Source organism: Eptesicus fuscus, chromosome 12 (assembly GCF_027574615.1).
Source record: "Eptesicus fuscus isolate TK198812 chromosome 12, DD_ASM_mEF_20220401, whole genome shotgun sequence".
In the NCBI taxonomy this organism is placed as follows: domain Eukaryota; kingdom Metazoa; phylum Chordata; class Mammalia; order Chiroptera; family Vespertilionidae; genus Eptesicus; species Eptesicus fuscus.
The window spans coordinates 44,804,297-44,830,583 of record NC_072484.1 but is presented as its reverse complement, the minus strand read 5'-3'; the positions used below and the strand labels follow the sequence as shown (position 1 = coordinate 44,830,583).

The 26,287-nt window shown below is 37.2% G+C and overlaps 2 protein-coding genes across 3 annotated transcripts in view; both read right to left on the bottom strand.

Moving 5' to 3' along the window:
* The window catches only part of LOC103303601 (uncharacterized), a 30,387-nt gene extending 20,107 nt beyond the window's left edge, over window positions 1–10,280 (bottom strand). Inside the window, exons 1-5 of the mRNA XM_054724292.1 lie at window positions 10,201–10,280; window positions 6,709–6,885; window positions 4,483–4,548; window positions 3,899–4,036; window positions 2,792–2,909 (exon numbers count right to left, since the gene is read on the bottom strand). Of these exons, the coding sequence (XP_054580267.1) occupies window positions 2,792–2,909; window positions 3,899–4,036; window positions 4,483–4,548; window positions 6,709–6,876 (490 nt within the window). The 5' untranslated portion in view covers window positions 6,877–6,885; window positions 10,201–10,280. The remainder of the gene's footprint in view (window positions 1–2,791; window positions 2,910–3,898; window positions 4,037–4,482; window positions 4,549–6,708; window positions 6,886–10,200) is intronic.
* Window positions 10,281–13,084: 2,804 nt separating this feature from the next.
* On the bottom strand, window positions 13,085–26,024 carry LOC103303610 (plasminogen activator inhibitor 2). 2 transcript variants are annotated; one of them, XM_008160613.3, is made up of 8 exons: window positions 25,961–26,024; window positions 21,221–21,397; window positions 19,328–19,444; window positions 17,806–17,934; window positions 17,184–17,301; window positions 15,141–15,283; window positions 14,385–14,549; window positions 13,085–14,056 (listed from the first exon to the last, which is right to left on the bottom strand). In XM_008160613.3, the coding sequence occupies exons 2-8, from the start codon at window positions 21,386–21,388 to the stop codon at window positions 13,652–13,654; spliced, it is 1,245 nt and encodes a 414-aa protein (XP_008158835.2). In that variant the 5' UTR covers window positions 21,389–21,397; window positions 25,961–26,024; the 3' UTR covers window positions 13,085–13,651. The 2 variants fall into 2 exon arrangements, with proteins under 2 accessions (XP_008158835.2, XP_027995174.2); XM_028139373.2 differs by lacking the exon at window positions 17,806–17,934.
* Between the last annotated feature and the right edge of the window lie 263 nt (window positions 26,025–26,287).

Genomic DNA, 26,287 nt, shown 5'->3' with positions numbered 1-26,287 from the left:
ATTGTGGGTTTGTATCCTCCAAAAAAGATACCTCAAGTCCTAACCCCTGAAGAGATGCAAACTGGCTCTTGTGAGCCTTTCCTATGGGCTCCAACATACCCCTCAACCGCTACAGTCTTTACAGGGGCATCTCCCAAACACTGTGCTCAACCACTGAGCCACACCAGCCAGACCAGGAAGTTAGCTTTGGGAGAATACTATGGGCTCCCAAACTTAATTTGAACATTCTTTATTTAAAAGTTCTAAGGGCAGCACTTCTAGAGATTCCACTAGATCTGAGTTGTGGCTTGAACATGTCTACTTAAAACAAAACAAAACAAACACCACCACCCATGAAACAGACTTTTAGGTTTTATAAATTAACTATAAATTTGTTTTTCAATGCTGATGTGAAGATTGTCTGAAACTTTCATATTTGTTTTTCTATCCGATTAAAGACAGTATATTAAACTTAATTTGAAAATTTTTTGATGACTTAACCTGGGGATTCATGTGTCATTTTTTAAATATAGTTTTTTGCACAGGTTTTTTTTAAGCTCTGTGTCATACTAAATTAATTATTCTATCATTTGATAGAGTTGCAGATGCAAATAGAGAGCATATTGAGGACTGCAGTTTACACAGGTTGATCTCAAGTTAGTTGACATCCAGTTGACTTAAGTTTCATTGCCTTGTTCTCAGGGTTCATAGGCTTTCAAGGAGCATAGCCTCTTGTATCCACAGCCGTGTTGTTAATTTATTTGACAAAAGGATGTACAAAATGTACTTACAGACAACTTCAAAGTAATGCAGAGCAAACTGACTCTTCTAAGAAATGTTCTGCTATCCTCTTCAGAGTTAAAGTGCCACCTACTGGCTTGCTCATTGCACGCATCCTTGGTAGCTCTAGGTAATGGGAAGGACATTGGCTTCACAGATATTCAGGTTACTGGTAAGTCCTGCTGGGCACATATTAATGTGACACTAGAGGGTCCAATTTGCCAAGTGCGTGATAGATTTTTGAGATCACAAATATGCACACAATAACTTTTCCCAATTCCTAACATTTTAGGAGCTTATAGACTATAAGGAAAACAAATTAGAAAAAAAATTGTAGCAACAGATGACTGGTATTATCTTTGAGAATTTGACTCTGAATGCCCTGTGTCCCAGTAATCCATGTGGCTATTTAGAAAAAGACCTATTTGAAGGGTTAAGGAAAGAAGCTTCTTTCAAGTGGTTCAGCTAGAATTTAGGCATGCCAAAGAGTTCCTAGCATTGTCTCCATAAGGATGCAACAAAATCAAAGTTCCTGAACAGCTGATCAGTTCTTTACTTAAATTGATGTTGAATGGCCCCCCAGATAGCAGATATTTGTGTCCAATGTGTAAAATATCATACAGAAAAATTTCAACTTTCTTCCTCATTGGAAGGTTCCACTTCTAAGAAATAGAGTCCACAGAGCCAGCGGGAGGAATGTAGACATGAAATTAGGGAAACAGGGACTTAAAAGATTCTGACCATGTCCAGGGTGGGCATAATTTTGGGGACCTCTCACTTGATGAGTGCTATGACAACAGAGGATTTTTCAAAGTGTGCCCATTCTGTATTTTGACCATATGGTGACCATAATCTGAAGTTTACTCTTTCCTCCATAATTTAAAGTGTTTGTTCAGTTCTTCTAAAACATAGCATCTGTGTTGTCGAATATGGTAGCCACCAGACACACAAGTCTACTTAAATTTAAATTAAATTCATTAAAATGAACTAAAGTTAAAAATTCAGTTCCTCTGTTGAGTTAGCCACATTTCAGATCATCTCTGGTCACATGTGGATAGAACATGTGACCATATCAAATTGGGTAATGCAGATTTATGGCACATTTGTCATCACAGGAAGATTTCCAGGACAGCTCTGTCATCTGGACAGTTATCATGCCCCTGGAGTGTGTCAATCTACACTGGGGAAGCATGACAAGGACCAAGCTATGTTGCATCTGATGACAGGTCTCCTCTCAGGTCTGAAAGGCTTTGCTGGGTGAAAAGGTAGCAGATTAGTTATTTGCTCCGAGCCTCCCTATCTGTAGGGTTTCCAGCTATCTTCCAGACAACATACCAGGCACTGGGCTAAAAATTTAAGACCAGAGATCTACTTCAGCCCTTTACTATTCTTCTACCCCTTACCATTCTTCCATCTCTATCATGTTGAATTTGAGTTGGGCTTTTCCTTCTATAGTCCTATTTGGTCCTCTTGTAAACTGGTACCCAGTAAATGCTAGCTAATTCTAATTCTAAAAGAATCAACTTTTGGATAACTCCAAATCAGGAATGAGTTCAATAAATGGTCACTCTTGCCTTACCATGGCTTTTGAGTCACTAGTTACATGAAAAAGGAACTGAGAATTTAGGGCTGCCAATTTCCTCAATTCACTGCAATGAACATTAATATTCTGAGTAACAACTATGAGTGGGCCTTTTATATGTTATTTATTCAAAGCTAAAACTAGAGCTATTGTGCATGGGATCCTTCAGGGGAAGCAGAGTTAATTTCAATAACACTGTGGACAGTGTAACAATAAACAATGCTTGTTCCTAGCCCTTTTGTCTCAGTGGATAGAGTGTCAGCCCCCGGATTGAAGGGTCCCCGTTTTGATTCCAATCAAGGGCACATGCCTACGTTGTGGGGTCCATCCCCAGTGTGGGATGTTTCTATCTCTTTCTCTCTCTTCCTTAATCTCTGAAATCAATAAAAATATTTTTTTAAACCACTGCTTGGAGAGAGCACGCAGACAGGCACCTTGGTGACAACTTACCTTCAGTCTGGCTTTCAACCCAAGAGTTGATCTCCTTTCTGATTTGGTCAGAAGCTCCCAAAAAGTTCACAGGCTGTGGCTCTGCACCAAAGTATGCTTTCATGTCTTCTAAATATTTCTGAAAGATACAGGTAAAATTTCCTTTTGTAGAGTTTTTCCAAAACTGAGAAATCAAGTCTATTTAGGTTATTAAAAAGTTAGGTAGAAGAACAATTATACACACACACACACACACACACACACACACACACACACTGCTCCCTTCTCTCTTTTACACTCCTGTTTTGGTCAAAAACTACACTCCTCCTCTTTAAATTTTGCTGGGCACTCACTAGCCATGCAAAACTCTGGGTATAGAAGGAAGGTCTGCCACACACAGCTCTGACATTACTGCTTGAAATATCAAGATAGGTTTATTGACTCTATTGCTATCCTTCCACCTTGCCCAATGTCCTTGCTTTTAGCCCACTGGACCCCTCTGTCCTCCTGCTCCTTTCTAACATGTGCCAAAGATGTAATGGACAAATAAGAGACAAGTAAATGCTTGTCCTGGCTCCTGGGTAGATCCCTCTGAGAAGCCCTTGAGTCTGAACTGAGGATGAAGTCATGGCCTGCTCCATGGGATTCCAACCACTCAAGAAAGGGCAAAGGTAATATCCCATGTTAAGAATCTTCCAAAATCTTTAAAGTCAAGATGGAAAATGACTTGTCTGATTCCAATGTCAGCTTTGCTCTCCATTACACAGTTTCCAGGCATATTCCTGTGGCTAACATCGCCCTCTGCTCCTTCAGATTTACCCTACGTCCATACTCTACATATTTTATTCCATTTCCCATGAAACAAATGTTGGCACACAGATTATATAAATCACATTTATATATTACTACTTTGGATAAAGATCTGATCACTAGATCTGGTTTGAGACATATTATTGGTTTTCTTTACAACTAGACACTTATTGGTTGGTCTAAATGATTGTTTACCAGAAATGCTGACCACCTTAAGGTTGTCCCTGGGATCCCTAAAGAAATGTACAAATAGTTCATTGATTGATCTCACATGGCTCTTTCTTTCTCATCAGCTTTAAGTAACATATTTGCACTTACATTGAGAAATGGGTACGTTTTTTCTGCATATATCCCATTGGCTGTTTTAAGTATATAGGCATTACTGGGATTGTTGATTTCAGAGATGAGTGTCTGGAAATCGGAGTGTATTTCTTCAACCTTCCCCAAGCTGAAGTCCTTTAAAAGAAAAGGGATTAGTCAAATAAAAACAATGAACAAGAATCATATATGTAAGAACAACCTACAACTAAATGAAATGATTTGGTGTATTGTGAACAAAAAGATGAAATTAATTATAAAATAGATAGATGTTTTCTCTAATGTTATCAGGGCAAAAATATAAAAATGATTGAGGCCATCGTTTTCTTAACAGTTATTTTGCAAAAGCAGAAATAATTTTGAAAGTGGAGCAGTTTTGAAAGGGAAGCAAAAGAGGAGAAGAGATAAGGTTAAAAAAGATAACCCTTCCAAAAAGTGTAGACATTTTGTATTATGAAAAAAATTTAACATGTGTTTCTAAGAATATTTACCCAGTAAAGTTTACTTAAATTAGCCATTATCATGCAGGTGCTAAAAGTGGTTTCCCCCTTATCAGCAAATGGATATTAAAATATAAAATATACCGTTTTCCTTTTCTTTTCACCTTCAGGATAAGATTTGATGTCCTGATCTCTGTTAAATTGAAGCACCTGTGATTTCAATAAAAAGACAATATGTGAGTACACTTTGCAGAGAAATAATCAAACAGACCTTGATAAATACATTGCTACGAAACATATAATTAATGAATCAAGGGGGTTCTGATTTGATTTAACAGTATGTTAGCTGAACTAGTACAGTAAGTCAAGAGTTGCTTTTAGCCCAGCCAGCATGGCTCAGTGGTTGAGTGTGGACCTATGAACCAGGAGGTCACAGTTCAATTCCTGGTCAGGGCACATGCCCAGGTTGTGAGCTCAATCCCTGGGTTGTGACCTCCATCCCCAGCATGGAGCATGCAGAGGCAGCTGATCAATGATTCTCTCTCATCATTGATGTTTCTGTCTTTCTCTCCATCTCCCTTTCTCTCTAAAATCAATTTTTTTTTAAAAAAAGTTGCTTTTAAATAAAAATTTTAGAAGTCTAATTTAAGTTGCTCTTTATTTTAATATTTTATATGGAACATTTAGAATGATGTTGAAAATGCCCTTAGAGGTAAAATTATCTTGTTTCCCAAGTTTCATTTTTATCTATGGTTGCTTTGAAAAGAAGGCTAGGTGTTCAATTGAGTCCAATTAGCAATTTAAGCAAAAGTCACCACCCAATTATCTGGAAAATGCAGGGGTTTTAATTGTTGTTTTTCCAAGGTTAGTGCTTTTGTTCCCATTGTCTATCACCATTTGACATATGAATGCATTCTTTATTTACACCCCAGAGGTTTATTTGCCGGTTAATAGGAAGGATGTGGGCACCCTTGTTTCCCCTGAATTGTACAACTGCAAAAAAAAACAAGGCGATAATTCCTTCTCCCACATCCTGACCCAGCTCACAATGAGGAACAAAGTCTGACCAAAGCTCCTGCTGACATACAGTAACAGCACAGGGACCATTTGCCATAGGGAAAAGGGGTGCACACTGAAGCTGTTAATATTTAAATAGATATGAAATAACACAAGGGCAAGAAACACCCAGCAATATATTTATATGAAACAGACCCAAAGTGAAATTCACCTAAGATTAAGTCTATCGCTGAATGGTTAAACCTCTGATAATTAATTTTTAACCATGATCCTGTTGTTGCTGTTTTAAATCCCATAGTATCTTGTGAACTACAAGAATAAAGTTAATAGCCTAAACCTAAACTCACAGAATATATATTCTGCCTGTCTTACCCAGAATTACTGGCTGTACCCATGTCCTTATTTGGCACACCTTCTTGGGTGGAAATTCTGTCATTTGGTCTTTCCATTGTTGTATGATTTAGGGCTGGATTTTTTTTTTTTTTGGTTTATTTTTATTTAAAATACACACACATATGCATGCATACACATATATGTGGCTATTTTATTATGTTATTTATCTATGCTTACACATACACACATACATATATACACTATGTTTTGAGGATGCTTATACCAAATTAGTAATTGCTTATACAATAATATTTTTTGCATTTTCATGCTCCAAATAGGCTTTTTAGATTCATCAAGACAAATAGGGATTGAAAAAAGAAACAACCAAGGTACAAAGAACCAAAATAACTTTTCTATTTGTGTTTTCAAGAAAATCCTTCTGAAATTCAAAACATACTAATTCTACTATTTAATGTTTGAGCCATTACTTCTTAAAATGTCTTGATAATCCAAATAAAATAATTTTTGATGCTGAACCAAACTTGATAAATTCATCATCTCTGTGTATGATTTTGCTAGAGAACACAGGTTCTTAAATGGTTTTCCTAGCAGATCAACTTCCTTTCCCAGACTTCTTTTTATGGTATATAAAACTTTTTAAAATATATATATATATTTTTTATTTCAGAGAGGAAGAGAGAAGGAGAGAGAGATAGAAACATTAATGAGGAAAGAGAATCATTGATCAGGTGCCTCTTGCACGCCCCACACTGGGAATCAAGCCCACAACCCAGGCATATGCCCTGACCAAAAATCAAACTTTGACCTCCTGACTCCTAGGTCAATACTCAACCACTGAACCACGCCGGCCAGGTTAAACTTTTTAAAGTGCATCTTTTGTTTTGGAGGCTATGGTTATAAAATGTGAGCTATCTGGAATTTGAGAGAAAAATGAAGATAAAAGGTAAAGAAAACATTTTGTTTTAAGGCAAGAGAGGGTGACTGAGCTTTGCCACTCACCTGGGCTATTTGGGATGCAGTGGTACATCTGGTGCCCAAATACACCATGGCTAAGGAGGTTGAGATGCCCCAAGGAGAAAAGAAAATATTTTTACCCTCAGCAGATTCAGCTAGCTTTTTGTTAAATTCCAGGGCAAATTGATTGATTGATTTTGTTAGAGAATCCATTGGGAAAATCTAAAAAAAAAAAAAAGAAAAGTAGAGAAAGAGAGACCATGTTAATAATTTTAATAATTCTTTCCATTCATTTTACTTTTGTAAAACAATTTGTTAGCTTATATATTATTTTTTAACTTTACTTCAGTGAAATGACACAAATATATATTATCCAATTTGTATTCATAAGACCTAAATGGACTTATGGGCTTTAAAAACATATTAGTCCAACATTATTATTTTACATATTGGAAAACCGAAGTCCAGGGTGTTTAAGAAAATTGTCTCAAATTTTAGTGCTGATGTACATCAGAAAACAATTGGGTTCTGGTGTGTCAGCAGCTCCTTGATCACACAGTCACGATAAAAGTGGCGATGGAACCAGGTCCCCCTCTCAGCCAGTGCCTCTTTTCAGTACACTGCACTACTGCTGACTTTGCACAGAAAATGAGGAATATGGATGCATCTCTTCAACTTTGTACTTTTTCTCTTCCACTTTCATCATATTTTTATTTCTTAACCTTATTTATCACTTTATATATGATATTCCTGTTTCCTAAAATGCCTTTTCTCCTCCTTTATTCTATTGAAATCCAAACTCTGCCCAAGTACCTCCTTTTCCCTGAAAGCTTTTCCTGACCTTTGGGGTGAATAGGGGCATGTCTGCTACCAGGTCCCATAACATAGCTCTGGCCACATACTTGACATTTGTCACACTGCTAGTTCTATTTCTGTCTTTCCAACTCCAGGGTAAGTTCTTCCAGAGCGAAATTTTCTTATGCTACTTCATACATCCCACAGCTAGTAATCACACTTTGCACAAAATGGATTCATAGAAACACTTTGTTCATCATGTTCATTGTTGGGCTCTAGCTCCCTTTTTTTTTTTTTTTTTAGCTACTTTAACTTGAAATCATGCACAATTTAATGGGAAATGCTTGTATAAAAGTAGAGAAACCAAGAATTTTTTTTTTGCCTTTATTCTCACTGACTCGTGACCTTCTGAAACTGGTCTTCTTGAACAAAGGAACTCAGGATTTCTCTCTCTCTCTCTTTTGATATTATATTCAACTTCTAACTATCACCTTTAGTTACCCTAACATTTGAATTTAAGTCTTTTCGAACTGGGTCTCTATTTTTAAAAATAGCAGTTTAATTTACTGTCACTTTATAGTCAAATAATTTCTCAACCTTGTTAAATGACTAAAAATAAATCAAATGCCTGGGCCTGGAACCTCCTAAAATATTGTCTAGGATGGAGTCTTCCACTGACACTCTGAGGAAACTAGAGTGAGAACTTGAGAAAAACCAGTTCTCCCTAGTCAAATAGTTGAATCAAGGGAGAGGCATGTGTAGGCAAAGTCTTGGTTTCATCACAACTGGGATTAAGTGATACTATTGAAATTATTCCTAGCCATAGTCTTGTACTTAACAAAACAGCTTCCCAGCCTCTAAATCATGTCCTAGTTCCAGATCCTGTGTATTCCAGAGGCTGACGCTAATCCTAGGCTGACATTGTTGATTAAAGGAAAAGAAAAAAGAAAAAAAAAGTAGTTTTATAGTAATGCTACACCCTCATAAAACATTAGAAACTTTCCTGTGAGTATTTTGTTTCTTATCAGATTCAATGTCAACTTGGAAATAACCTCTCTCTTTCCTTTAGGGTGATATTTATTCAGATAATGCTTTCTTTGCTGCTATGTATTACTTTATCTTTTTAGAACTCATGCATTACATTCATATGGAAAATGTTTGGCTGGTTAGCCAAACCATATTCACCATGAAGGTAGAAGAGAAAATACTACCTTAGGGCCTGGGATTTTTATCTTTATAACTAGTTATTCTAGAATTTAGTTACTTATAACAAATTCCTACAAACAATAATTCTCTCCAATGAAAGAGCTAATTTCTTGTGGAAAGCTGATATTCAGTTATCTCCCACTTCATGAATTCTCTCATTAATATCATTATTAATATATCAGATGTAGCCCAGATATATTAGCTCATATACAACAGAAAAACAATTTTTTTTCACAGAAGTGCTAAGCCAGTCATTAGTAAAGTTTAACCCAACAGTGGAAAGTGTTTTCTGAAGGATGCAAAATTTCAGGATGCAATTTTACAGGAAATAGTTTGTCCATATAAAGGTTGTACAATTTTTTTTTCAGAGAAGACTATAAATCCTTAAATCAGAAGCCTATTGTGCCTTTTTCAGAATGAAATGCTCTTTTGCTCAATCTGTAAAGGGTCCTAGAGAACCTAGGGAACTATGAAAATAAGAAAATGATTATGTCTTTCATCAGAATGTCTCATTGTAAATACACATACTCTTGCATATCAGAATTGGAAAGAATTTCAGAGTCCCTCTAATCCAATTACCTCATTCTATCAGCTAGGACACTAAGGCCCAGAGAAGTTAAATGTGCCTACCAGCAGGTACAGCTATCTCATAGCAGAGTTATCACTACAATTCCATTCTCTGGATTCTGAATACACTTGCTTTTGTCATTGTATTTCATTGTCGCTAAGATTTTAATGGTAAATCAAGGAATCAGGTTATGAAAGAAGATGGACAGTAGGAGGGTGAAAAGAGAAATGAGAGGAAGAGGATGGCATGGGAAGGAGTCTCGTGCCCTTTTCCACAAGAGGAGGTCCAAAGTCCCTTGACTTCCTCATGATCCTGACAATGGTTTCATCTACTTCATAGAATTGAGCATATCAGAAGATGACATGTCCTCACCCCCCAGCATGTCTATATCCACCTAATGCTGTTTTCACAAGGAAGTAATAGCTTGGGGTGTTTTATGATGAGCATCTAGTATAAGGTTGGGAGTTGGGGAGGGATTTATATTATTTGATGAAAGAGAGGAAAGTTAATGGCTCATGGTATGGTGGCCAAAACAGGAGTGTAGAGAGTCAAGCCATTAGTCCCACATATTAATGACTAGGATCAAATTCATGTCGCCAAGTGAATGATTTGGGCTCAATTATTCTGAGAAGATTCTATTTCTCTGCCTAGGATGATAGATACAGAAGTAGCAAATGCAGAAATGTGACTGAAAAAAAAACTCCACTCATAGTTTCACAATCTTGATAAAACTATTTTTCTAACTTCTTTGAAAATGAATGCTCTCTCCCCCTTAGCCCTCTTTCCAGTAGAAACGTTGAACCAGCTGGGGATTAAATCTCTCTGACTTGCACAGAATTCCCAGGAAATGGAGCTCTATTTACTATTTCTGACTCTGGGGCTCTTGATCATTTGTTATTGAGCTAGGCACTTCAACAAAGAAGGAAAACATAAATAAACATTTTTAAACAAAGAAATATTTACAATACCTTGTTTTCTTCTCCTGGAGCAGAAGTGGAAATTTGTTCCTAAAGTAAGAAATTGTGGCTGAGTTAAGTAACTTTTAACTGTAGGAACTTAAAAAAAAAAATGGCAACACCTCCCTCTTCTTAGCCCCACCCTTTTGATTCACTTTCACAAGCCCTTACATTCTTCCTTTCAGGTTTACCATGGCCAGAAGCTCAAATCAAAAGACAGAGAAACAGATGAGCAAGGTTTTGCCTGCATTCTTTAATTACTCACATTTTCCATGTCTGTCCACATGTGGAGACCTGAATTCTGACAAATTGTAACTCACAGTTTCCTTACTTAATCTCTTCTCTAATCTGCCAAATGGGAGTAATTAGAGTGCTTCTTCTTAAGAAAAAAAAAAAAGAAAAGAAAAGAAAAGAAAGCCTCAAATTGGTGGGATAACAATGGACAATAAAGTGAAAATATTACTGGTGAAGTATTCACTGCGAAAGCACCTCTTCCCACTTAAGTTGGTATAGAAACCCGAGAATAACTACCATGAGTGAGATGTCCATCTCCCTGCCCCAGGCACAAGGGGTCTGGATCAGTTAGAGTCTGGTGTTGCTTCATCAGTTTCTAGTTCTCTTTTGTTTCTCCTTATAAATGTTCCCCTCACTTCTCCACCATATTTATTGGAAAGGAAGATAATAGGGTATAGTTCTATTTTCTATCACAGCTGCATTGCTTGGGGGAATGCAGGAGACAGTGAAGGGAGCGGTGGGAATGGAGGAACAATCCAAAAGGGATGAAAGGAAAGGAGGAGCCTATTTATAATGTACTTGGCACGTTTTCCTGCATGCGGTTTTTATTTTTCTCTGCCTAGGAGCACACATACATTCTGGTAAACTGGCTCAGAGTTTGGTATTTGAAGGTTGGTGTGGAACCTAGAGCAGAATGTTCCTCTGGATTTCACTAGGGAGTGTGACTTGTGGTAGGAAGTTCTGTGATGCCTGCCTGATGTGTGCTGAGCAGATATTATTATCCATGGATGCCTCCAGACTATTCTTAGCTGCAAGTATCATATGGAGGCTCTAGATAGAGGGACTGTCCATCGTGACAGAGAGTAGTCCACCAGTGAGCGACTTGTGCTGCCTCTCGGTACAGCATGAAGACACTCCAGTTATCATCCATTAAATGTATCAATGTAGATGTGGCTGAAACAGCCAAGAAATTGTTTCATCTCTTTAAAGTCACAGGCTAAGTTTTACTTATTTTCCCCCAAACCTTCACCAGATTCCTTTCTCACTTACCTCTTGATTAAAATTCTTACAAATAGATTACCTACATTAAAAAACAACAACATGGTTGTGCACTATTCTGATGCCTGTTTAGGGGGTGGGGGAAGAGGTATTAGTATCCTAAGTTAACAATGTAATATTATTAGCATGATTTTATTTGTTTGTTGTTCTTATTGATGGCCTGCCCTATGTACATTTAGCAATAGGTAACTGACCTCAATTTTCCCATCAGCAACTTTGGTGCCAGAAGATAATAAAATTATACCCTAACATGCTGAAAAGTATTTTGAACTTAGAATTCTACACTCAGACCCTAACTCAATAATGACAGTGCAATATGGATATCTTAAGACTCACAATTTATTGCTTTGCTGAATGAATTATGAAAGTACATAGACAAATGAATCTAAAAGTAAGTGAGAGAATGCACAAAGTAAGAACCTCTAATTTTCAAGAATGTCTTAGAGAAAATAAACCACAATTCAAGCCTTAGAAATTATTTAACTGAATAATTTTCTGAGATTCTATGTTTGATCAGCTGACAGTAAGTAAATAAAACCAGAGACAGTTTATTACTTACAAAGATAATAATATAATCACTAGTATTTTTAAATACTGTATTCACCAAAAATTATTCTAATTGCTTATTATGCATGAGTTCATTTAACCATCATAGCAACCTTATAAGGAAAGCATTATTTTCTATAGTTTACACTGAAAGAAAGGAAACATAGCAAAACACCATTCCTCATACACGGTTAGACAACTCAAAAGTGTTAGAACTGGGATTTAGCTGCATATATTCAGTCCTGATGCGGCCTATTTAACCACCATGCTCCATGGGTCATCCACCACTGCCTTCCTTCCATCATAGGGAGGGTGGAACCTGGGATACACTTCCAGCATCCCACCACACTTCTGTAGCCAGACTCTCAAGCCAGTTCAGATCCCCCAAACTTTAGATGTCTTAGTTCCTAGGTCTTAAATTATGTTAAATTCTAACTCTGACCCACTCAAAAGCATTGAGTGCTATTTAGAACAAACACCATTAAAAGAAGCTCTCCTGACTGGTATGACTCAGTGGTTGAGCATCAACCTATGAACCAGGAGGTCACAGTCCGATTCTCAGTCAGGGAATAAACCCAGGTTGCAGGCTCAATCCCCAATGTGGGGCAATTCCCAGTGTGGGGTGTGCAGGAGGCAGCCGATCAAATTTTCTCTCTCAGCATTGATGTTTCTATCTCTCTCTCCCTCTCCCTTCCTTTCCGCAATCAATAAAAATAATTTTTTAAAGAAGGTCTCTTGTGTTTCCACTCCTGCTCTGCCACCAGCCCATCTTAACTCCTTTGAACTATCAGATCAATAACTGTGACCTTGATTCTATGTATGAACCACTGGATTTGGCATTTATTCCTGATGTTCTCGAGGTTTAAACACCAGTGTCCAAAGAATGCTGACTATTCCTCTGAATTGCTACACCGTTTTTCACACAACTCCTTTCAATCCCAAGAGTGGGGCTCAGTGTAAAAGTGGTGGTTATCTCTTTGGCTCCTTTATTCTGTCCTGGGAATCAAGCTATAACAAGTCTCATGATCCAAAGATCTAATAAAATGGCAACAAATGATTGTGTGGAAACATATTTATTTATTGTGTATTTGTAATCTTATATCAGTTAGAGTCACATCTATGTGATATATAATGTTATAAATGTACATAATGTATATTTGCTTGTTGTTCAATGCTATCTTCTAGGTTTTTATCATAGAAGGAGATGGAAAGACATCTACTCATCCTTCATCATAAAAACAAATAAATGTACTTCCTTAGAAAGAAACATAACCGATCACCTGTTTTCTGTAACTGTATCAGCTACATTAAATAGACAGTTAACAATAATAAAATTATATAAAATAATAAATAATACAATAAAATTTAATGCTATAAAATAAACAAAGAATAAGGGAGAACTAAATTCTACATCATCCCATTTTAGGAAACCAATGAATAGGGTTGCAATGTTATGATTGACAGTTGTCTGGTTATTTCTATATTTACATTTAGTGTGTAGTAGAAATTGTTCAGAAACACAGAAATACATAGAAAAAGTCCCTACATTTTTGTTACTTATAGCAATTCTGAGGCTTATAACCTCATGCTACAAAATTCTGTACAGAAACAGACATTTCCAAATTTAGGGTGAGACAAATCTGCCAAAAAAGAGAATGGTCTTAGTTGTTTTGTGCATTATAAAGAAGAGGAAAGGATGATCGGCCACAAACTGTGGGCCTCCGTGGCCAGTTCTCCCGGACATGATAGCCCCGGTTCCAGCAGTTGCTTCAGTGCCCTCCTCATTGACATCCACAGTGGCTTGATGAAACACTTCAGACAAAAACAGCTCATCTCCTTCTGACATTCCTAAGAAATTGGCCTGGCCCTTGACGAAGGCATCATTCATGCCCATGCTCCTCAGAATGGGTTTGAGTTCATAGCGCTCTTCTAATTTGAACTGGGGCATATACACCTCAACATCATCTTCTGCCATGGTGTCTTTGCTGATCCAGTCGTTGAGATTGTCATAAGTTAGCTCACGTTCCAGCTACAAATCCAAAAATTAAAAACAAAAACACAGTGAGTGCTTAGAAAAGAAGGAAAACAACTTCTAAGTATAATGTTAAAAAGCAGTGACTTTAACGTTACTACAATGAGGGTGATATAAAAGTTTAATAGATTGGTAAAGATTTTGCAAGAAGGTAATAGGTATGACATAAAATGAATGAAAGTTTGAGACAAGCCACACTTACTATCAACCAATTCACATATTCATGTAAGAAATTGCACATAATTTCCTAAGGTGTATACATGTTCATCATGAAAAGCAAGTTTAGTCCCAGAAGTCTAAAACAACTAAAGTTGGAATGGCTTACCAACTCCAAGCCAGTAGACACATTAGCAATTCCATCTGGAAGCAATATGAACATGCTGACATCTCCAGCATATGGCAGTTCTAGAATCTGAACCTTTAGGTCTTCGATGTATCCAATGTTCAGTTTTTCATGCAAGTACATCATCTGTACAGATTTACGCTGAGTCTAAAGTGATTAAAGAGTAAAATATGAAAGCTAATACTAATACATCAAGAGACTTACAATTTAACATAAAAGAGAATGGGTTCTGCTTTAGTGTTTAAGAAATATATTTTTTAAATCAACAAAATAAATTGTTTGTATACAATATTCTGATCTTATTACCTTTTTCAAGATTACACCCATTATGGTCAATAATAATAATACTAAAACATTTGTTTAGTACCTATCACGGGCCCCAAACTCTGTTAAACCTCATTGAATCCTTACAATAACCCTTGGAGTTCGATATTATGATTATCCAAGTTTTGCTGATTAGAAAATGGAATTCATGGAACATAAATAAGTGGTAGAAACTACATTTGAGTCTAGTATTTAAGTATAAAGCCCATGGTTTTTCATCATTACTCATTTGACCTCATAAAATTACTGATTTGTATTCAGTAGCTCGAAAGAGTTAATCAACTATCCAATATCCATAAGTTATAACTAACACATCATGTAGTGACATTAACAAGTGGTCTCTATTTTTTCTTTCTCTGTCTTGTCTAAGACCCTACAATACATGTTAGGAAAGTCTGTCTTGTTGTCTCATACCGAGTTCACACGGAAAGGATAAAGTCCACTTAATTTCTTCTCAAATGGAGTTTTCCATTTTCCTTTGAAGTAGACAGCATTCACCAGGACCATCCTGGTGTCTGAATCAACAGAACCTTTGGGTAACAAGTTTGAAATTTTACCTACAAAAAAAAAAGAAAAAGAAAAAAAAGATGTCTGTTTAGGTCTCATGATAAAAAACTGTGAAATTGCTATAATTTCTTGAATCTTTTGCGTTGCCATTTAACTCAGAAGACACATTTGGCAAACTCTACAGAGATGTTGATCTTCAAGCTCAAGTTTTCCTCTCGATTTATTTAAAGCATAAGTAAAAATCAGAGCAAATTCCTCAGAAGGTTTTCAAAATTCAAGGGAAAATGAAGAAGTAATGCATTTAAAATTTAGAATTACTATCAAATTTGCAGTGGAGATTTTTACTTCCTTTTATATTGTTTTCTAAATTTTACAGTTACATAAAGTTATTTAATTCCATTGGAAGTGAAATATAGTCTCTTAAGGAAGATAATAGTGTCTTTCCACATTATGTCACATAGTGCTCCTGCTAGATCTGGTCTGGACAGTCTATGGGTCTGACCCATTGATTCACTCAAGACAACTTTTTTGGAAGTTTAGACTCTACCTATACAAGGAGTAATGCAGATTCATGAGCTGAGCAAGGAGGAAATGCCCTGGTGGGGCTGAGAGTATTATTGGAAGTGACATTCAAAATCAGTTCTGAAAAATGTGTGATAAATTATATAACAGAGCTAAATAATGCATAGTACTATGACAAAAAAAGAGAAGGAAATAAAAGAGTGAGCTAAAGAAGGTTCTCAGAAATGAAAACATCTGAGCATGATAGCTTTTAAAAAAATTGTTTAAGAAATAGCCCATTATAGTGAATATTCCTCTGCATTATTTCAACCACTAAATACATTGTTTTATTTAATCCTCACAACTACTCTATTAGGTGAGTATGAGTGCCATTTTACACAAAAGAACACCATTGTGAAAGAGGTTAATAACTTCTCAAGCCTACAGTATTGGTAAGCTAGTTAGGATTCTGTCTCCACTGTCCTCCACCCTCCAGTCCTACTGACAGAAAAAGGACTAATAAAAAGGTCACTGTATTCTGACCAGCTTCAATATATCTGCTCAATATCTCCGCTCAATACATTCCTCAGGCAATTAAAATTCTTGATTGCTATTGAAATCTACTAACGTTTTATTTAACTTTATGGTGCATGTGACAAAACTAGTGTTTGATCATAACAAATAAAACAGAAAATTCTCTCAAATTATTATAAAATTTAGTAAAACAACCAGCCCCAATTACTTCTTGGCATTTTAGCAATACAACTGATATTCATTTACAGCCATTTGGCACAATGTTTAAAGAGAAAATTTATGCTGTTCTCAAAAGACATAACTTTCATGTGTCTTTAATTTTGCACTTCATTTTTACTTTCACTTCTTTAATCTTCACTTTTCCCATCCCCTTTGTGGCAGCAGTTTGAACAGTGGTTTAAAAATCCAGAATGGAAATGGAGAAGTAATATAAATAGATCAACTACTTTCAGAGAGACAAAAATATTTTAAATTCTATAGCACTTAGTTCATGTGCTTTTTTCCCCATTATGGTAGCTAAGCAATCAAGACACAAAATTATTGCTGGAAATGATGTTTTAATCTGAGAAGTTAAGAAAATCCTTTTTTTTTTTCAGGGTTTTTTTTGTCCACAGTGGATGGCTTGTCACAATTATTTCAATTCTGATGTTTTCTATATTTGAAAACATCTATCATCTGTCATATTCTATTCTAATGTAATATCAAAATTCCAATTATTTGAATATTAAACATATGTCTTCTATTAGTAGCCTTCAATTAAAACACCCACTAAGCTAAATAAGAATAAGGTTGCATTAACAAAATAACTAGGGTTGAATGAATTTTAAGGGATTAAGGACTAAGTTCAAGGATGGTTTTAAAAAATAGATTCAATTTTCTAAGTGGAAAGAACAGAAAATATTTCCTTGGTTTTACCTTTGGTTTGCGTCTCGACCCAGAAATTAATCTTTTTTCTGGCTCCTTCTGCACATTCTAAGAAGTCAACTTCCTGGGGTTCTGTAGAATAATATTTCTCAGAGAGTCGGATGTATTCCTTTAAAGCAGAAAAATGCAGGAGGTTACATAGAATATATGCTGAACAAGCCTTGGTGCAATTGTGAATTATGGGCTCCCTGTTAAGACTGGAGGGCCTGAGGTTGGGGTGCAGTGGGGGTAGAGATTGATGATGGGGGGATGCTGCTGAAAAAGAAAATGGTGCAGATTATAAGCACTCAGTGGACCTCCTTCCCCACACTCCAGTCCCAGCACTATTTGCCCTCCCGCATTGTTCACATTATAGACAGCAAATAAGAAGGAGGTGGACCTTGCAGAGAGTGACTCTGGAAGTCAGTTGTGTTCCTCCTGACTTCTCCACCTTCTCAGCAGGTAGAGAAGCACCAACAGGGAGAGCACAGGGACACTGCCAAGGCCTTAGGGAGCCTTAGGGAGCCCTGTGCAATTCTGACTTTCCCTACAAGCATGAATCCTAGAGAACAGCTTTGAAAGTGACCTCACTGCAGGTGTAGGTCCCTGCATTTCAATAACAGGCTGTACTTACTTCCTTGAATTGTGCAGTCTTCTCTCCAAACAGCTTATTGGCACTTTCCAATATGTAACCCCCCTTGGTCTCATTGATAGCAGAGATGAGAGCATGGAAGCCTGAATGGATTGTGTTTTCAGCTTGTACCTTGAACAGAAAGGAGGGATCCTCTTTATATAACATGGGACCGCTAAGTAAGATATTTCTTAAGCAATGGTATTTTTCTATACAATAATAAAATACTGCATTAACATGTACTTTTTTCTGGTACTTAACAGGAATCTCTGAGCAAATACTTTTGATATGGATGTGGTACAAAACATATAAGATAGTGTTTTACTGTATGTTTCATTACTTTGCCCATAGATTGAATTTTACCATGAAATAAGCAACATCCTAGAAGAAAGTGAGGCTCCTTCTATAGTTTTGTAAACCTTAAGGTCTCTAAAGAATTTGTATATTAAAATGTTACTTTACAAGAGATGGTTTGATTTTGGGTGATGGACTGAATAATGAAATATTCAGTCATGTGTCATAGAGCTGTACCTAAAGTTTGTAAACAGGATGATGGACATGGGACTCAGTCCTAGAAGAAAACTTGCAGGTGAATGACAGCTGTCTCCAGAGACCCGGCTGGATTTCTATATTATATGGGCCCTCTCCACCTTCTTTAGCCCACAATTCCCTCTGTAATAGTCAGAAAACTATGGGAGATATTGCCACATAACCTTTCTCAGGAGTGTAATTATGGAAGTTGGTTACCAATAGGAACACATCTGTGTCCATTCCTATAACTCAGCTGGATAGCTGATAATTAATGAATGGAGTATTGAGAAAAGATCATACTACCTGAGATAGATAGGTGATAGATAGATGATAGATAGATAGATAGATAGATAGATAGATAGATAGATAGATAGATGATATATGGATAGAAAATAGATAGGTAGGTAGATAGATAGATAGATAGATGATAGATAGATAGATAGATAGATAGATAGATAGATAGATAGATAGATAGATAGATAGATAGATAGATAGATGGATAGATAAATAGATAGATAGGTAGATAGATAGATAGATAGATAGATAGATAGATAGATAGATAGATAGATATGGGGGATATATAAAGGTCATTGGCTTCTTATGAAGTCATTGAACCTGACCTTCTTCATTCCTTAACTATTTGTCATTCCTTATCCTTTCTCCTCTGGAAGTCTGCATTCATGCTTGTGTATTCTAGGAGTCTCTCTACCATAGTTTTAAAATAAATTACACAAACCCAACTAGAGGCAGGGTGGTGTGACATAATTTAGAAAGAGTCTTGTCCTAGAAGTCAGGAAGTCTGGATTCTGCTCTGGCTCTGTCCTTTTTCAGCAGTGAGACCCTAGCTAGAATAGTTACTTAAGGATTTTGAGTCTTTTTTCCTAGAAGTGGGGGGATCTATACTAAGTTCCTTCTCAGTCTAATGTCATGACTTTAAGACAAGAAGATTTTAGAAATAAAGTACGAAAGAAATATGAATGAATGAGTCAGATACCTTCAAAATAGCATCAGGATAAGTGACCTGCATCTGCTGCATGAGCTCACAGCTGGTGTCATTCTCTGGGGTCATTGGGGTCACTTCATGGACTCCAATAGTGTTAAACTGAAGCACCTACAATTGAAATTAGAGGTAATTATTGCATTACATTTTCCTGTTAAATTACTTAACTTTTAAACCATTGCCAACAGGTACTTCTTAGTGGCCTGATGTCTAGTCCCCTGTCATTGTGTATGGGATACAAGTATAGATACTTTTTATATGTGATATGTGTTGGTCAACCTAAATTTCCCTCACAAGAATCAGTATGATGTATTTTATACTAATATATATACTACTCATTAATCTCTAGGCTCAGAGAGCTTCAAAATGCCTTCATTCATACACCTCATAACCCCTGGCAAAGCCACCATTTTAAACACAGATAGGTCTTATTCCCAAAGTTTGTCCTCCCTCCTCCAAGCCAAAGAGCTTCTCCTCTTGCTTTAAGTAGGGAATTAACCAAATTTGCTTTTGAATTTTAAAACTTGTACATGCAGCAGAATAACAACAACAAAAAAATGATTTAAAATCTTGGCATAGTCCCATGTGCTCAAGCACTTTCCAGGTACAGAGAAACTGTCTTGTGCCCAGAGCAACCCATAAGCTAATTTTCTTTTGGTATCAAAATTAATGGTTTTATTTTAACAACTTAAAATACTTTATTTAGCATATGCCCTCAAAATATATTGCTTCAGAGTGCTAGTGATTTCTTTACTTTTAAAAAATTAAGACCCTGATGTGTTCTAAAGTTGTGCAGTTTACTGTCTTTATTTTTTCAAGGCAAAGAAAATAAAGGGGAAGGAGGGTTTCAAAATGTTGCTGGCATCAGAGTTGAGCAAACTGAGTTTTGTTGTAAGTCTTGATGTTTAAACTGCCACAAACACAGGGAGGATGCAGCTATCCCTTTCCTCCTGCGAGGATATTGGCCAACACTCTCACTCTTCAAACAAGGTCCATTCTAACTGGGTCACCGTGTACTTGGGAAGGATATATACACACTCAGGTGTAATTCTCACGGGAAACTCCAAAGTAGCCAGCGGCATTTTGGTGTGACTTAAAGCACAATATGTGCCTGTGAGAAACCAGAGCATTCAATGTTAATGTTCATGTACATGTGTGTGTAAAAGAATTTTAATTATAGGATGATCTTGTCGGGGTCACTGACCTAGGAGATAATAGGATCATGTGAATTTTCAATGTGCTGAATTCATCCCATAGGAATATTGCAATGTGCAGTTGAAGTAGTTCAATGTATTTTTAAGGACCTAGACTCAGTAAAAGGGTCCCCTGGCTGAGCTTGTGTCCGTTTGCTCAGGAAGGAAACCAGCTGCCGGACACCCTGTCCATCTTGATTTTGAAGACTGACCATTAGGCCAGGCCGCATTTTGCTGACATGATCTCACGAGGTTGATAACATGAGTCAACACTGCTCTCCTTGTATCTCCAAGAGTGTGGTGACCGCTGCTCTGGGACATTCTTTTCTTTTGTGACACTCTCTTAAAATTATTAGGAGTAATTAATTCCATTAATAAGCAACAAACACAAAAGAGATATAAAGAATGCAAAACACTTTCAAACATTAGAATATTATAATGTAAGGTGTTGTCAGTATTCATCACTTGCAGCCCTGCAATATAAGAAACTCCTATATGCCTTCTGCTATCTACAGTCAATGGTGCATGATTTGCCTATTTTGTAGATTTGAATCGAAGGAACTAATGTTGTAATAGCATGTGATGATTGCTGACCTTGAGATTGTCAGGATATCGCAAGCCCACACTCAGAGCAATTCTACAGTTTGGTTCAGGAATCATTCAGTTCTTATTTGGAGCTTCAACAGAAACTTACCTTTGCCATCTGGTCTGCAGTGTTGCCTTTGGCACCCAGGTAGACCATGACCATGGTGGATGAGATGCCCCATGGAGAGAAGAAGAGATTCTGGGTGGTGCTTGTATTTGCCAGATGCTTGAAGAAATTGATGGCAAAAATTGTGTTTGCCACATAAATGTCTTCCATTGTTTCAATCTAGAATGAAAGTGAGGAAGAAAACACAGCTCTAAAAAATGAGACAACATTTTGGGTGATGTCATCAGAGGTGTAGTACAGGCTGTACTCTGCACAGGGTAGGAGCTTCCTCAGCTTCCTCTCTGTTCTGCCTTCATGAAACTACAAGAAGTAGAGCAGGGACAGCGTGAGGGACATATGACCCATGCAGCCATATGGGCCCCAAGCTTGGTGCAAAACTGTGCTGTTACCATCTTGAAATTCTCAATAATTTTAAACAAGGGGCTCTACATTTCCCTTTTGCATTGGATTCTGCAAATTTTGCAGCCAATCCTGAGATGTAGTGAACAGTCTTATGATGAGTAGTGACACTTCATACAGCAATAACAATAAATCGCATTTATTGAGTCTTACTATATAAGAGAGTCTGTTCGAAATATTTTACCTGTACTAACCATTTTGTACTTACTGAAACCCTACAAGGAAACCCTAATTCCTCTTTTACGAAGGAAGAAACTACTACACAGAGAAGATAAGAAAAGTAACCAATGTCACTTGACTAGGAATTGAAGTCAGGTGGGTGGCCTCCAGGGTCATGCCCTCAACCTCTATGATACACCTGCAAATACACACCACACACACAAAATCCACACATATTCAAACATATGCCATCTGCACACGTATTCATGTTGTCCCCAGTTGAGATGGTAAATCTTCTTTCAAATATCCTGCTTGTGGAAGTGGCTTAGACTCATTGTTTGAGGATTGGAGCTTTCATAGTCCTACCCATATCTGCATCCCCCCCCCCGCCCCACCACCCCCCCCACACACACAACTATCACAGCCTTGCTACAAAGAGCTTCCAATGCTGAGTTCATTATTGGGAGTGCTGGGAAGGCTCCTTTCCTCTCCCGTCACATGCTAGCATCAAAGTCAATGCCATACAAACCGTGTGACCTTATACAAGTTAGTTAACCTCCCTGAGCATCAGGATGGAACCAATACTTTCAATGAAGGTAGCACTGTAAGAATGATCCTGGATATTTCATACACACACACACACACACACACACACACACACACACACACCAGATCAACCATCTGAAGAAAAATGACAGACACACCTTCCACGACCAAAGCCTTCCCATGCAGCCAAATGCTTGGACACGCCCAAATGTGTGGGAGTATCTGTGGGTTTCAGCCAATGATCTTCTTTCTGGCTGCATGTTATGCTTTCGTAATGGCTTATAACACACCCTACAATTACCAAAATATATGTATACCAAGCAACACTGACACTCATTATTCCACAGGAAACCGTCTTGTGGAAGTGGTTTCCCAGAGCTGGGGAGGAGCTGGGAGGCCCCCAGGATGAGGCATGCTCTCCAGCTCTCACCTAGGCTCACTCAGCAGGACTTCCCAACCCGGGCCAGCACTCACTTCCCTGCCTAATCCATGGATGTCATGTGAACACTTGGGTCATGAACATTTCTTTTTAAGAAGGTGATTGCACTTTATATCAACATTTCTCATTTGAAACACCACCTGATTGTATGTTATTAAGACAAAACAGTAAATTAAGTAAAACTTGTCTCTGAAACTCCTTCACCTCTTCTTCTCATTTTATCTTCACAAGTTCTCTATAAGGCAGATACTATGATCTTCATTGAAAGTATAGGTTCCATCCTGATGCTCAGAGAGGTTAACTAACTTGTATAAGGTCACACAGTGTGTATGTAATTGTGCAGGGATTCAAGCCTAGGTCTGTTTCAGAAACCCACTCTATCCAATGTGCCACACTGCCTCACCTGCTGCTCAACTTCACTCTACAGTGTAAGAGTTTAGGCAAGGCCCTAGCTGGTTTGGCTCAGTGGATAGAGCATCGGCCTGCAGACTGAAGGGTCCCAGGATTGATTCCAGCCAAGGGCATATGCCTGGGTTGCGGGCTCAATCCCCAGTAGGGGCGTGCAGGAGGCAGCTGATCAGCGATTCTCTCTCATCATTGATGTTTCTATCTCTCTATCCCTCTCCCTTCCTCTCTAAAATCAATAAAAATATATTTTTAAAAAAGAGGTTAGGCAAGTTTCACACTTGAGAAATGCTAGAAAGAGGAAATAAGAAGAGGAAGTTTGCAAGTCTGTAATGCTCCTAGAAGGCTTTTTAAGTAAAAAGTAAAGTTACTATATTTTTTCTCTTGCTTCATCACTGAGATTAGATTAATTTGAGTGGCTCAAAAATGTGTTTCCTCTTCCATTTTCTGATTTTAAAGTATCTTTATAATCTTATTGGGTAGATTTTTTTGTAAAGTATCTCAATATTTTAGAAATGAACTAAGAATTAATAAACGAAATATTTCTTTAACCCATGTGAAAAGAAAAACAAATAAGTTGTCAGAACCAGAAAAGTAAATGTAGGTTTCTCTTGTAGCCAATTCTTTTTTTTTAATTTCTTTATTGATTACGGTGTCACATATTTGTCCTCATCCCCCCATTCCCATCCCACACCCCTCCCCACACATGCCCCCCTCCCCCTGTTGTCCTTAACCTCTGGTTAGGCTCATATGCTTGCACACAAGTCCTTTGGTTGATCTCTCCCCTTTACCCCCATCCTCCCCTACCCTCCCTCTGAAGCCCAACAGTCTGATCTATGCCTCCTTGTTTCTGGGTCTGTTCTTGTTCATTCGTCTATGTTGTTCATTATTTCCCCTAGATAAGTGAGATCATGTGCTATTAGAAATACACTTATAAGAACCGAAACTGAGACAAGCAATAATGGTTATGGTGACAGGCAAATGAATCAGTCTGTAGTGAGTTTAGCCAATTCTTTAAAAAAAAAAAAAAAAAACCTGCATAGTCGGTCTCCTGGACACTAATAAAATTTAAGTGTCAAGAGAAACTAACAGAGAGGACTATTAATTCCAAGTTAGAATTTTAGGTGGAAAAAGGGAGATGAGGACAAAATTAAATTATCCCCAATGCATTTACCTCTTTTAAAAAGAGTTGAAATTTTATTGTTAAAATAAGGTACAATTAACTGCATTTAACATGAAAATTATATCTAATGTCTATATTGCAGTTACCAAATTTCTTCAACTGAGTTGTTTTGTTTAATTTGCATAATTTTTCCCCAGCAAAGCATAGTAATTCCTGGTATACAGGTGAAAATATGAAGATGTAGATTGCACGCACAGTCAGTTTCAAAGCCTCAACTAAATCGCAGCCTTCTGATTGCAATATGGGGACTTTTCCTACATGAGGCTTGAGAAGCTTATTGTTTTAGAAATCTCTGAAGGCATACATATACAGTGTCCAGTGACCCTCAGACAAGTCCGTGGTTTACATCTGCGTGGGAATCTGCCTAAGACAATGTAAATTAAAGTCACAAAGTGACATCAAATAGCACCATCTCCCAGAACAGGTAGCACCTGTTGTGAATTTCTTAACAAGAGTAAGTTATACAACTTCATTAGCTCCTAAGTGTTATGCTCGTAATTCGTGTTTAATATTATCCTTGAAAAGAAGGATGGAAAGCATATGTGGGGCGGGGCTCCATGACGTTTGTGGCAGTTCCTGCTACACAAGTTGACAAATGTGCCACTGAAACTTGGCACAGGTCATGAAGAACTCGGGAGGTGCCACACTACCACAGTCCCTCTTCATGTTGGCACTGGATATTAGATTTGAACTTGCTGTGGCATTTAAAACAAAAATTTTTGTGACTACACAATGCAAATAGTTTGAAATTGACCACAAAAATCCACAAGAACAAAGAAAATAATAATTCCAAGGAAATTTCCTGTTCAAAACAACCAAATGCCGCCCCACCCCCAACACACACACACACACAAACAAAATAAAAAACAGTTTCTGGTATTTGATAACTTTCATAGTGAATAATTGCCTGTTTGCGGAGTATGAAATTATTTATTGCACTATTACTTCAGTCAATTCAACAACAAGTGTGGCAGATTTTTCCCTTTCACTAAATTGACCAAATATTGAATTAAATTCAATAGATATATTCTGGTATTGAACTGACCCAACCCAGAAAGCTACTTAATTTCTGATTATTTTAGATGAAAACTCAGCCATCTTTTAATTTTTTAAATATGTATGTACAATTGGTAAATTACTTTCAATTGCTTAAATGAATGTTTTAGTTAACTTAGCTATTCTTATTAAATTCAGTGTCAAAACACTAGCTAGTAAAGAATATACATATTCCAACCTGCTCAACAAAATTAACATCACAACTTTAATGTACATTTTGGTTTACTTAATGTTACATAGGCATTTGCTGGTTTCTGAGATTCAAGATCAAGACACACACACACAACTATCAGAGCCATGCTACAAAAGAGCTTCTGATGCTGAGTTCATTATTGGGAGTGCTGAATGGCTATAAATTTATTTCAAATCTTGCACTAAAATATTTTCAGTTAAACAACTAAACAAGAAAGCACCACTAAATTTTTAATCATCCTCTAAAAACATCCCACGTTTTAAATGTCATTATATTAGTAACACCAGAATGAGGAAAGAGAAACAATGAAACCAGAGTTCATAGAGATGGTCATGGAAATACCTTGCTATTCTCTGAGGTGCTGTCTGACAGGAAACGGTCCTCCAAGAGTTGTTAGAGTTCAGACATGGTGATGACTGGTTTTATAAAGCATGGCCCCTCCCACAGAGCAATTTTTTTTTCTCTCTCTTTCTAATCTGTATCCTTTGAGTGATTCAACATTTTACTCAGAAAGAGCTTCTTTGCTAAGGCATCATTTCAGAAATTTGTTGGGAGGATGACGTCACTCAGAGACTTATGAATTTGGCAATATCTACACATGGCCTGTTAACATTAGCTAAAGCCTGTCAGCCTCAGTTTAAAGGGCCCTGCTCTATACCTGCATTGAAG

Bases quoted from the DNA above. Each gene is read 5' to 3' on its own strand.
- LOC103303610 (XM_008160613.3), bottom strand. From the start codon at position 21,388: ATGGAAGACATTTATGTGGCAAACACAATTTTTGCCATCAATTTCTTC. The intron at 19,445-21,220 runs GTAAGTTTCTGT...TTTCAATTGTAG, and splicing joins CTGCAGACCAGATGGCAAAG to GTGCTTCAGTTTAACACTAT. The intron at 14,550-15,140 runs GTATGAGACAAC...TAATCACTTTAG, and splicing joins ATCCTTTCCGTGTGAACTCG to ACTCAGCGTAAATCTGTACA.